At 41.6% G+C, this 13,047-nt stretch overlaps 1 protein-coding gene across 2 annotated transcripts in view; it reads left to right on the top strand.

Moving 5' to 3' along the window:
* zcchc7 (zinc finger, CCHC domain containing 7) overlaps positions 1-13,047 on the top strand; it is a 42,638-nt gene that overhangs the window by 26,616 nt on the left and 2,975 nt on the right. For both annotated transcript variants that reach the window (XM_029505281.1, XM_029505275.1), the window contains exons 4-7: positions 557-609; positions 802-939; positions 1,049-1,219; positions 3,412-3,447. In XM_029505281.1, the coding sequence (XP_029361141.1) occupies positions 557-609; positions 802-939; positions 1,049-1,219; positions 3,412-3,447 (398 nt within the window). The remainder of the gene's footprint in view (positions 1-556; positions 610-801; positions 940-1,048; positions 1,220-3,411; positions 3,448-13,047) is intronic.

Genomic DNA, 13,047 nt, shown 5'->3' with positions numbered 1-13,047 from the left:
GTATTTATCAGTTTGGGATTTCATAATATCCTAGCTATTAATCATGTTCATATTGTTACATTAATGAAAAAAAATGCCTGAACACAAATTGATTCAAATGATTTAAACTATGACAACTGCCATAAAGTGACAGTTGTGATAATTTGCAAAATATGTAATTGAATAGTATCGTTTCTCTCTGTGTAAAGATACATTATATTTAAATTTATTTATTTATTAGAGAAATGCAGTCGAACCCTTGCTTTTTTTCATCAATCAGCACACTTGAATAACATTTTGCATCATTAATCAGTTCTCGCAAATTAATGGCTGTTAAAGCCTCTGGATACTGAACTATAATCTTTTACTAATTAAATATTGTTTAGTTTAAAAAATGTTTGAGTTGTTATTCCTGTATTTTTGTAAGTGGTTGAAAACATTCATCAGCCTTAAGATTTTTGAATTCCAGAAAGCTTTAATCAAAATGTAAGGATACATAATAATGTTCTCACAGGGCATAAAACTCAGCAACAGCATTTTGCAATAGCTTAAAATTCAGTTTATTCTCTCCTGCCAGATGCTGAAGAGGAAGACGAGAGCAGCTGGTTAGTTTCTGACAAGGACAAAGAGGTAGGTGCCAATTGGGACATTTAAAAATAATATTTTGCTGTCATTAATCCATATTTTGATCTCACAGCATGAACCTATTTTTCTCAATCACTTAGACTTGGAGGATAATATTTATGGACATAGACAGAACAATCCATTAAGCCTTAGACCATCAACATCATATTGATGATGAATTAATTATTTGTTTTTCAGGCTCAGATATATAACAAAGACAAGCGTGCCAGGATAGTTGTTCAGCGGATGACGAGCAGATACTATACTGGCAAGAATGTCAACTGTCGAAACTGCAACAAGACTGGACATCTGTCCAAGAACTGCCCTGAGCCCAAAGTCAGTTCCGCTCTGCTAACAGCAGCAGCTTATACACAATGATGAGCTCAAGTTTGTGCATCTGCTAACCTATATGTGTGTGTATATATGTGTTTTTCTGTGTACGCAGAAGTTGTTGCCCTGCTTCATTTGTGGCACCCCAGGCCATGTCGTCAGTGAATGTCCCAACAGACACTGCAACAACTGTGGTCTTCCTGGTCACCTGTATGAGTCCTGCAGTGAGAGGGCATACTGGCACAAACAGTGTCACCGCTGCAACATGACAGGACACTTCTTTGATGTGAGTATCTTATAGGGTCATGTTTTATTAATTTGTAATTCAAATCAGAGATAAAGCCGAACTTGACTTCATAAAAGCAAATGCACTTCATCGCCAGAGGTCATGGTCTGATGTATGGCAGTAAGGCCTGGCGCGAATTCGTGCATGCTACCTTCATTAAACTTTGGAAACCTTTTCTTTGTAGTTTATGGTTTTTCTATTGACACATTGTTGTGCTGAAAAATCAATACCATAAGCAATTACACAGTTAAATGATTGATGATATGAAGACAAATGCCCAGAAATAAATGCAGTAGAATTAAATTTTGAAGGAATGGGAAAAAAAACAATTGTGTATATATGTGTGCAGCCTGCAGTCGGAACAATTACTACCTAATGTAAACATGATGAGGCACCAAGCCCATTTAGATTAAAACTAACCCCCCCAATGTTCTTTTTACTGCCCTGTCTCATCCTGCCTTGGTTTGCTGCTGCTGCCCCCCACCCTTTCTTTCTCTCTCAGTGGTAATGAGTGACCAGGGGTCACCACACGCTGCTGTTCACATTAATTGATACACTTCAGCAATTACAGCTTAGTTATGTCTCTGCCATGCTGCATATTCCAGCTGTGGGCTCATGTGTGTATGTGTCTGTGTTTATGTGTGTACGTGTTGGCACTGAAGGGTGAATCTAATGACCATCAATGACAATTATCCCACCGCAACGTTCATTACCTTGGCCATTTACACTAATGCCATAGAATGGAAAACGCAGTGTGTATGCAAGGGCCTGTCTGTCTCCCCCACCTCACACACTCTCTCACTCTTTCATTTTCTCACCCTCTCTCATTCTTGCTCTCTCTCCGTCAGTCATGTACTGTGCTCTGTGTAATGGTTGAGTAACCAGGTGAACACCAGAGGGAGAGGGGAGACCAGGACACACAGTCCATTTTTTCCTTTTTCTCTCTTTTCTCTTACTTGCTGCTTCTCAGCTCTTTGTAAAGATCCTCATTTTCATCTTGTTTGTGCGTTCTCTTTGTTTTCAGCAGTAATGGCTGCAAAGTTGTGTGCTATTGTAATTACCCCTTTCTTGGAGCACATAACTTTTTTTTCCCTGACGCTCACAAATTATACTGTATGTGTTAGTGTGTGTGTTTGAGAGAGAAAGAGAGTCAGGTCTCTGTCCCCTGGGCCTTTCTGTGTCTCTCATTAAAGACAGACGGTTGACGGAGCGCGAGTGTGTCGCTCGCCTCGCCTGTCGCCCTCGACAACAACACACTACCCCGGCGGTCTGGAGGGAGAGAGCAAACAGGAGGGAGCGAGTGTGGGTGGAGGGGTTGTTGAAGGAAAGAAAGCTAGATGAGAGGTGTAGGAAGATACAGCTGTCGAAATCCATATTTGTCCATCTCAGTATTCAAATCTAAAAGGTGCAGATTAAATCAGAAAAATGGCAGCTGCTTTTTACAGGCTCCTTCAAAGGCCAAGATTTGAAAAAACACTTTGGACCAAAATAGTTAGGGAATTTGCACATCATGCAAATGTATATGGTAACTTTTTTAGCATATGCATGAGAAAACTAAACATGTGGCTTTTCTCACAGAGCAGGCTTAAATCTGTCCTTCTGTCCTATCCTTCTCCCGTATTCGCTCTCTCTCACTCAGTAGGTGTGTAAGTAGATACATTCTGTTGCCTGCGGCGACTGCAGCATTTTCAATTTCCCAGTGGGAAGTGGTGGCAGTCAGGGAAGAATGTCGGAACGCTTAAGGAACAGCATGGCAAAGTCTCAGAGATGATACTTTTACTACAGCGGGACAAAACGACTGACTTACTGACTGTTTAAGTTAACTGAAAAATCACAATGATAAAGGTTTAGTGAGAGGCCGTGGAAGAGACTCCATGAGTATGGCTGACAAAGAAATAATTGCATGGTCTCCTTTTCAGTTAACATCCTCTACAGTGTTTCTGTTCATCAGCGTCTCTTATTAACTTACTTCACATCCATCCATCCAAGTCCATTTTCTTCTTGTGTCTTAACTGGTCCATTCAGAATAAAAAGGCAGAAAGACATTTTCCTGTAAATGTTTTTGTTTTCCTTTCTTTAATCTCATTTTTTCTTGTAATGTACCATGTCCAAAAAACGTATGTATTTGAACTTTTGAGTTGTTTTTTTCCCCCCTCTTGATCATATCAACTTGTGGTTTCTTGTCTTGTCAGGCTTGCCCACAGATCTGGAGACAGTACCATATCACAGTGAGTATCCTTCCACAAAAACCACACTGTCGGCAAACGCCATACCAGTGCTGTTCACACTTTGGCCTTAGCACTGCTTCACATGTTTGTATTTTCATCAGGGGCTCTGAGCAGAAATTAGTCCATCCTCATACACACATGATGGACACATATGGATGTTGTACATTCATAATGTGTCATAAAAACCCAAGGTCTATAAAAGTTCCTTGTATGGTCAGTGAGGCAGTGTGGCTGTTGAATTTCAGTGGTCGACAGGGTGTAACTCTCAGTTCATAAGAAAATATCAACTCTCAGGACAGTGAGTGACATTAATGATCAGGCCAGATCAGACCCTCAGAGCTGTGAGAAAAATGTAACAGGTGGAAGAGCGATTTTAAAATAGTTTATTAAAACAATCCTGAAAAAGTTTTTGTTTTCTGTAAAACCAATTTGACTAAATCCCGCAGGTTATAGTAGCTGCAGTAGAGTCAGCTGTTGGAGGAGAAGGTAGTGGCAGTGCGGGCAGCGACTAAGTCAACAGCATGCTCAAAGTGATCCACTTGTAGTATGTGACACTTCATGCAGAGCTTTTCTCGTTGGAGTCAAACCTTGATATGCAAAATATATCCTGACCCATTGAACTATATATCCAACAAGTCCAGATTTCTAACTGAGCTGGAAAGTGGCCCACATTTTACCTATTCATGTCTTGTAAGCACTTGTTGTGAAGGTTGTGGGCTGCATTTTAATAAATGACACTCTAAACACAGATCACCTCATGGTCCTGATTGATATCCTTCAGCTCTATCGTCCTCATGTGGCATCTTCCGCTGTCTTTACAAGACAGTTTGCAGTTTAGCATGTAATGCTGGAAGAAAGATTTTTTTTCCATGAGCAAAATGAAAGTGAAGGTGTCGCACAATCACTGAGACTCAATAAGGCCAGTGTGATTGGTATTGACCTTGCCAGGTAGCAGATGAGTGAACCATAGCAGGGAAAAAAAAAAAAAAAGCATCTGAACAGATTAAGGAAGTGCCAAGAGTGATGGGAACCTAGGCTTTTTTTTTTCCTGTCTACATACAACCAAAGTGCACATATGACATGAATGTGTGTGTATGTCAGGGTGGGGCAACAATGTGTCAAAGAGTAGAAAACTGTGTGACAGTCACTTGGGCCATATGTCAGTTAGGAGACATGTCCTTATTTGTGTGTGTGTCTGTGTGTGTTAATCAAAAATCTGAAAAGATAACTAGTTTTCTTAGCTCCTTGCTTGTGTATGTGTGTGTGAGTATCTGAGTAAGGGGGTGATATAGACCTCAGCCTAAGAGAAAAGAGCAGCTTGTTTGTCAATTAAAAGACGTGATAAAGCATGAAATGGGCTGCCAACGCCACGCGGGACGAGAGAGAAAGAGAGAGAGGGAAGAAGAGTGTGTGTTTGCATATATCTTGGCGTGTACTTTGTGTGTATGTGTGTATTGGGAGAGATCTGTCACTCTCCTCTATGGAGATTAATTAGCAGGGGCTGTCTAATGAAAAGGCAGCATCGTTAGCGTTAGGGTAGCACGGCGGGAGAGACAGAGGGAGGAAGGAGGAGGAGGCAGCGGGACAGAGAAGTTCCAGGGGAGACGCTGGCAGAGAGGACGGGAGCCGAGTTTAATTGTTGCTCATGTGTTGGCAGGGGATGCTATATGTTCCACTGTAGAGTTTCACTTTGAACCACAAACAAGCGGAGAAGACCCTGATGAATGAGCAGCCAAAAGATTCTTTGGTTGCTTCAGGGGGCTGATGAAACCTCCATTTTTGTGTGTGTGTGTGTGTGTGTGTGTGTGAGAGAGAGAGAGACGATGTGCTTTAACGGGTGGAGGATTGTGACCCAGGTCTAATTGAAGTATTTAAGCCATTTAAGCACTAGGAACAGAAGGTCGTTACATATCCAAACTGGCATGGGGGTTAGGGGCCTGCACAGACACAAACACACACTCACACACAAACACACCTACACACATGCATACACAGAGCTCCTTCTGTTTAAGACAGCCTCATTTTATTCATGATGCTGTTTATGACCCTGAACTCCCCAATGTGAGAAGGTAGGTTTGTGTGTGTGAGTGTGTGTGAGACTGTGTGTGTGTGTGTGCGTGCGTGCCAGTGCCCCCGCTTTGGGAGATGTGACTCTGTCACCTTCCGCTGGGCTCAGCCAGGTGTGAAAAGGCATTCTGTCAGACCTCCCTGCTACTGGGTCCATTTATCCTTCGTTTGTGTGTGTGTGTGTGTGTGTGTGTGTGTGTGTGTGTGTGTGTGCGCGCGCGTGTGCGTGCGCTGGGTCCGTTTATCTTCCATGAGTGTATGTGTTGTCTGCCTGCACCTGGCCCTCAACTAACAAACTCCTCCAAACCACACAGTATAGACCACAAAGCCCTGGGGTATTTACCGAGAAAGTAAGATACTGACACACATGGACACACACAAACACACACACACACCTCTACAAATATATAGAGCAGTAAATTGAGTAAAAAGCGATCCACAACATTTTCACCTTGTCTGTGTCATGTGGGTTTGAAAACATTTTTACACAACAGTAATATTCACACAGAAAGGTTAACTTCTCTCCTGTGAAGAACAGGTTTACTTCAACAACACTTTCTTAGTCTGTCTCTCTTTCACACGCACACACCAACAGTCACTCTGGTTTTACTTCTTTCTTTTGCATACAGCTTTACTGCGTGGGATTGCTCCTCTTCCTGCAGACTCCATCTGCTCTCCTCCTTCCCCCTTACTGTTTTTGTGTTTGTCACTCAACAATGTACTTACATTATAATTGAAAAAAATCTGACAGTGTGACGTTTCATGAGTTCCAGTTTTGTTTTTTTTTTTTAGCTTAAAATATAGATGTGTATATCTCTGAGGCTCTTCCTTCGTTTCCCAGAATGCCCTTTCAACAACAAAAACAGCTCTGAAGTTCCTTTCAGTGGAAGGTGGGCGTGTGTTAATTTTGTTATCAGGACATACGAATGATCACATCTGAACATTTCTCATCACTCTCCTGCTGCTTTTTGTTCCTGTTGATTATTGAGTCTCAGTTCGGACAGAGGCCTTTGCTCTTTTCTGTAAATGCTGTTAATGTTGAATTTGAGTAATTTGTGTTGTGTTTGTTCCAATCAACACACACGCAAAACCCAGAAATATAGTGTGGCCCTGTAGCTAATACATTTTCTTTCATTGTTGACGTACGTCATTTGTTTATTATTGGCAGTTTCACTTGAGAGATTTAAATGATTACCATCCATGTTATCCACAATGCTGATTTATATTTTTCAATTGACAAAGCATACTATAATTCCACCACACAGTGAGTTTTTATCAAACAGTGTGTGTGTTTGGATGAAGGCAAAAAGAGCTATGTTATTATTACCAAACACAAGTTGAAATAAAACAGAGAGGCAAAGAATACTTTTGAGATTAGCAAGTATAGAGGACACAGGCGATGGCTGGAGGATGAGCAGTAAAGGGCACAGAGCAGGTTTACTGACCTGCTGTGGCTACACAAGCTGCATTAATGCATGTAAAGATCATGCATAACTGCATGTATGCAACACACACACAAACACGCGCATGTCACAGTGACTTTTTCTTTCAGTCAGTGTTGTCAGGACTGTGTTGTGCTGCATTAAGACCAGAGCGCCACCCTCTGGCTACTGCAGGAAGTAAAGACCTGCTGCCTTTGACAAATGAAAAAATGATTTTTCTTTATTTTTGAGACTCTGATTGTAGGATACTGCCCAATCAAACAAGTCATGCACTCTTTCCGGCAGGGTGTGATGATGAGAAGAGAAGAATCCATGAAACACTAGACTCAAAGTGATTCACCTTCATAGCAGAAATGTACAGAGAGCGAAGGTGCAGAAAGAGGGAGGGAGGGAGGGAGAGAGCGAGTGAGCGAGTGAGTGTGTAAGCAATTCACAAGGATAGGGGAGAGAGAGAGAGAGGAAGGAGCCGAGGGAGTGTATTAAACACAAGAGACAGGAGAGTGAGTCTGAGCATGGAGCAGCTGATTGGTACAGGTGTATCAGTGTGTGAGCATTGATTGGCCGCTCTTTAGATAGTGGTGGTGACACCTGTATGTGTGTGTTTATTGATCGGTACCACTGCCCGGAGTGTGTGTGTGCGAGGGGTGTATCCAGCAGATTTTCTCCTCACGGCAGTATCAGTGTGTGCGTATTGATCTTTTCTCCGGGGACACGTGTGAGTGTCTCTCAGGATGCCTGACAGAAAACAGTCTGTGACCTTTTTATTCAACACAGAAATGAAGTCATTTGAGCTCCTCTCCTTAAACTCCATTTGGTATTCCCTTTTCTCACCTGACTGGCTTCCTTTCCCCTTTCCATTAGTATGTTGTACCTTTTTATACCGTTTTGTCTAACTGTCTTTCTCTAGAAGGTTCTATGCTGTGTGCTTGATCCTCACAAGCCTTTGTTAGTCCAAGGTTAGGACATTTTGCCTCTTAAAATCGTCTTCTTAGAAAAAAAATACATTTACATTTCTCTGGCCAAAAAAAAAAAAAAAGTATTTTTCAAAAAGTGCGACTTTGGAGTTTGTCCATTTCAACATAAATCATATTATGCATAGTGTGCTTACAATCATATTTAGTCTATAAAATTCAACATTCCTCGTTGCTTTTTCCTCCAATTTTGTTGGCTGAATTCAAGAATGGCTATTTGAACCTTTCATATCTATGAGTCATTAAGTGTCAAAGCTTAAATTGAGCACAGAGAGTCTAACCCCCCTACACGCTTGTATTTCACAGAAACATTTCGTGTTTGTTTCTGACTGTTTTACTGTCATGGTTAATAGTCATGGCAGGGTGTCTTTCCTCACATTTAATTTAACTCAATGAAGCAGTTGGCATCAGTCTTGCATGACTTTGTTGTTGGGCCTTTTTAGCATGTTGTGTTGAGTTGGAGCGCCCTTCAGTGGACAAATGGGGAGTTGCTTTTTATTCCAGAATCCAATTAAGAGAAGGTCTTAGTCATAAATTTTCGTGTATACTTTACTTTTTTACCATACTTCTGTGGCATGTGATTATTGTCTTTGTAGATTTAATAATCTTCCTCAAATCAGCATAACATCTGAATAATTTTGGCGAGTAAGATTGCAGAATAAAGAGGTTAAACCAGCTTTGGATTCAAATTGCTAGTTACAGAAATCTCATTACTTTTTTGTTTGACAATTTCAATATTTAGTACTAGCAGAAACAACATGATAAAACCATAATGCAAATGTAACTACAAGGAAGGAAAAAATTATCATTAAAACAGCATCAAAAGAATGATAAATATCCATTTGGAGAAATGAATGATGAATAAATGAAATGAATAATAGCTTAATAACATCTCCATGCAACAGTTAAACCCCAAAAGTCATATAATAATGAACCATGTCAAATTTACCTCCTCTGTTCTTTTCTCTGAACTTGAAATGACAGGTTTAAGTTGTGACCTTTAATCCACTTCTGTCCTTGCTTCTGTCTGCCAAACTCTTTTTGTCATTCCTCTTACAGGACGGGGCTCAATTCAAATGCTTCTTTGCAAAAATCCCTTAAACCCACCTCCATTCAGGGGGCTGTTTTTGCTGTCTCATCATTGTACAGTACAGACTCCAGTGTTCTCACCTCTCCCGTCTCAATTGGCTCTCACCTCTTTATTGTACCTCACACTGTTACACTCGTGGCACAGGAAGTGCAAAAGGACATTTTGGAAAAAGAAATTCTTTTTATATATCTTCAACCTAGTTTTATTACCAGTTAAAGGTCATCCGGGCAAAGAAAGTAAAGTCAATTTGGGTAGTACGGCTCATTGAGGAGGAGGGTAGTGAACTGGTGTGCTCTTTGTGCTCTTCCAGTCACATTCATCTCAAGGACACTCAGTTTAGGTCTTTCTTTAGTGTCCTCCTTGGGAACCCTGGCCTGAAACACCAAACCCAAATTCAGAACAAATTAAAGAACAGGAAACAACATGAAACAAACTAAAAAAGGACCTGAATATAATTCATATAATTGGCATTTAATCATATAGTTTAAATATCTGCCCTGGTGACAGTTTCTTGATGCTTTTTTCTGTCTTTTTTGTATTTTGGGTTTTGAGTGTAATGGTTAGACAGAGCAAAGTTGAAAATGTTATTCTTGGCTTGCAAATGAAAATATTTCTTAGTAGCTGTTCTGGAACAAAGTAATTAATTGTAAGAACAAAATAAACTGTAGCATTGAGAACAAAAACGTAAAAAAAAAAAAAAACAGCAAGATTTTCAGTTGAATAAATAAAAACAAAACAGAGATCCTCATTCAACCTTGCATTTCGTTCAGGGTCATCACTCAGCAGGACAGGGACGCTGCACTCGAGTGTTCTTTCTTAGGTACAAATGTCTTACACTGCTGGATGTACATGCAGAACCATAGGAATGTACACACATACATGCACACGCGCACACAACACACACACACACAGGTGCGGTGTTATCAGAGGTCTTGCAGGCTTTGCAGGTCTTTGTGCCTCTCTGCTTAGCTGGATGGTGTCAATTTTGCTATGGGTGTGTTGGTGTGTGTTTGTGTGTGATTGGTTGGCTGAGATGTAAAATCAGGGTTTAGCATCCTGACCAGGGCCTAAGAGACTCAGTCCATCTGTGTATGGTGCATCTAAATCCCTTCCACATGTCCACATTTGTTAGCTCTGTCTAATTGCTGGAAGTGAAGAGGGTAATATTTTTCCTTAAAAGCATGGCCTCACTCCGGCCACACTGGAGAGCAGCCTCTCAACTCATAAGTGAGGGCAGAGAATGGAAATTGAATGACTTGGACTTAGATTTGAATAGATTAGCTTGTATCCTCTGTTCCGCCTTCCACGGTGTGACCAGATTACGTCCACTCACTGCCCCAAAAGGGGGGTTTTCTCCAGAGGTGGCAACCCACCGCCTTTCACCCCAACATCACATTATCATCACATTCCAGGAGCATTTTCTCACTCTAAAGAGAAAATCAGGACTCCTACTGATTGTCTTCAGACTGATGGGCTGACTGACAGGAGGAGATAGAAAGAGCCGTTGGGAATTGGACTATGGGAGTGTGTCCTCGCAGGGCGCAGGTTTAGGGCTTTGGCCTGAGTCTTTGTGAACCAGCAGACACAATGGGGGCAGGAATCACATCTGGTTATTTAGAGGGAACCCTCCTGACTCCTCTGTAGGCTCTTTAATGACATGCACACCTTCACCTTAAACTGTCTCCTAAGAACTACTGATTTTCTTGTTCCTCTCCATGAGTAAAAGTAAACATGCTAATTAATTTCTTAGCAATTTCGGAAATAGCGCAGTTCAAATTCCCGCGTGAAAATCAGAGGATAACCAGTGTGGTCTCCGGCTCATTTTTCTGTTCTTTCTGAGTGGATGTTCACCTTATAGCCGTTTCATGTTTGTTAATCGCGACTGTCTAATTAACTCTCCATATTAACCTAATATGTACATACTGGCATGTTGCACACACACGCAGCACAAGGGTCTGTTTGTTTTGGTATGAGCCCAGGAGTCTTCTGTTGTGTTGTGAGGCTGTTTCCTATGATAAAGCATGCAGAGTTGGTCCCCATTGGGTCCAGTAACATATGCAAACCTCTCCCCTTTGCTGCAATAACATATGCAAAACAGCGCCGCTGGCCCTGGCCCCTTCACTCCCACCACCCGTTACTGTTCAGTTCCCACCCCCTATGCTCACACATACACACACACACACACACACACACACACACACACGTGCATAGTAGCCTGTTTGCTTCTCAGATTGTGTTTTATAACTCTGTGTGTGTGTGTGTGTGTGTGTGTGTGTGTGTGTGTGTGTGTGTGTTCCTTCAGATTGTAGTGTGTAACAGTCTCTGCTTTGTGTTGGCCAAAGGATTATCACAGCTTTGCCACCAGCAGCTAAGGCAAGGAGCAGAAGAGAGTGGGGCTTAAAAAGACACAGTAAATGTGTTGGGACAACTGTGGGAAAACATTGTGTGTGTGTGTGTGTGTGTGTGAGTGAGTCCGTGTGAGTCAGAGAGAGAGAGAGAGAGACAGGGAGTGCTCCTGTGTCTGTGTGTATGCATGAGAAGCCACGGATGACTGATTGTCTGTGTCCACAGAGCAAAGCCCTTAGGACCTTCTCAAACACACTCTCTCTCTCTCTCTCTCACACACACATATATATTCTAAAACATCCCCTTTGCAGCTTCAGTCCTCTTTTTTTGTCTGTGAACAACTTCAGAAGCTCTTCATGTCATATCAGTAGGAAGTGGATCTTGCTCAGATTTCTCCTGCTGTCTTTGCACTCAGACGACTCTTAGTTAAATACAGACGCTTGTTTCATTGTGGCCTCCCATGTTGGGAAATGTCTGTCAAGGAAGTTAATGTCTGAAATGTTCCACTGGGAACAGCAGAAGTGTAGCTGTGCTGTTCCTTGTTCTTTGTTTTTTGTTTGATTAGCTTAAGTTTTATTTCTGAGCAAAAAAACTGCAGATACTGCAGAAAACAAGTCAAACAAGAAAATGTCGACATGTAAAAATAAACTATAAGAGACACCAGAGACAATGTTATTCATAAAATTGAAGCATACAAACAACTGATATATTACTAATTTACAAACCCCATCAAAAGTCACACGTTGATGGAGCTGCTTTTCCAGGACATTACTTACTGATAGCCAGCTTCCAGCCAGGGTGCATAACTTATTGGAGGGAAGTCGGGGGGTGGTGGTTGTAAGTAATAGTGATGCATTGTCAAGTATCAAAGACACAGACCCACGATGTTAACTGTTTCAGCCTTTTATGAAATATTTTTCTTTAGATGAGTTTCCAGTCTGTAAAATGTCCCCTGAGACTTTCTCGGAGCAGATCAGCTAATAGGATGAGGATGTGACAGGTTACCTTTGTAAAGTAATGCATGACTATGCAAAGATAGTTGCCTGATCAATGCTGCACCTTCAAATACTACACCCCATATAATGGATGTTTTTACATCAGTCTAATAATATTCCTTTGTTATGTTGACTTTTATTTCACATCCAGACCTTCCAAGACTCATCTTCAAACCTCTGACAAAGAAAGAGTGAGACACCAAACTGATTTGATCCCTCCGGCCCTCACCCTGTTAGCTATTTAGATGCCCCGATAGGAAGCACAGATTGAAAACAGAGAGCAGGAATAGGAGTTAATTAATATTGTATGAGGCAGACAACTCCTCACACGCACATGCATATAGACCTGCATTTACTCCGGGTTTACAGACATCTATCACAGGTTGGTGTGAGAAAAGGAGGGGATTTCATTTCTTTTTTTCTTCCACTCTGTCTCGCATGCTTTCATTCATTCTGTCTATGTGCTGGATCAGAGTATGTGAAGATAACACAAGCCCAAGGTCAGGGAGGGAGAGACAGAGGGAGACCTACATCCAATTTACATGAGAGATGAATGGGAAGAGGGGCAGGAAGGGTGGAGGTTGGGAGGGAGCTTGAGCAGGGGACTGTGATCTCCTTAGGGTGTGCGCCATACGTGTGTGTGTGTGTGTGTGCGCGCGCGCGCATATACATGCGCTTGCAAGAGGTCT

The sequence above is a fragment of the Echeneis naucrates genome, chromosome 1 (assembly GCF_900963305.1).
Source record: "Echeneis naucrates chromosome 1, fEcheNa1.1, whole genome shotgun sequence".
Classification (NCBI taxonomy): domain Eukaryota; kingdom Metazoa; phylum Chordata; class Actinopteri; order Carangiformes; family Echeneidae; genus Echeneis; species Echeneis naucrates.
This window is presented reverse-complemented; position numbering and strand designations above follow the sequence as displayed.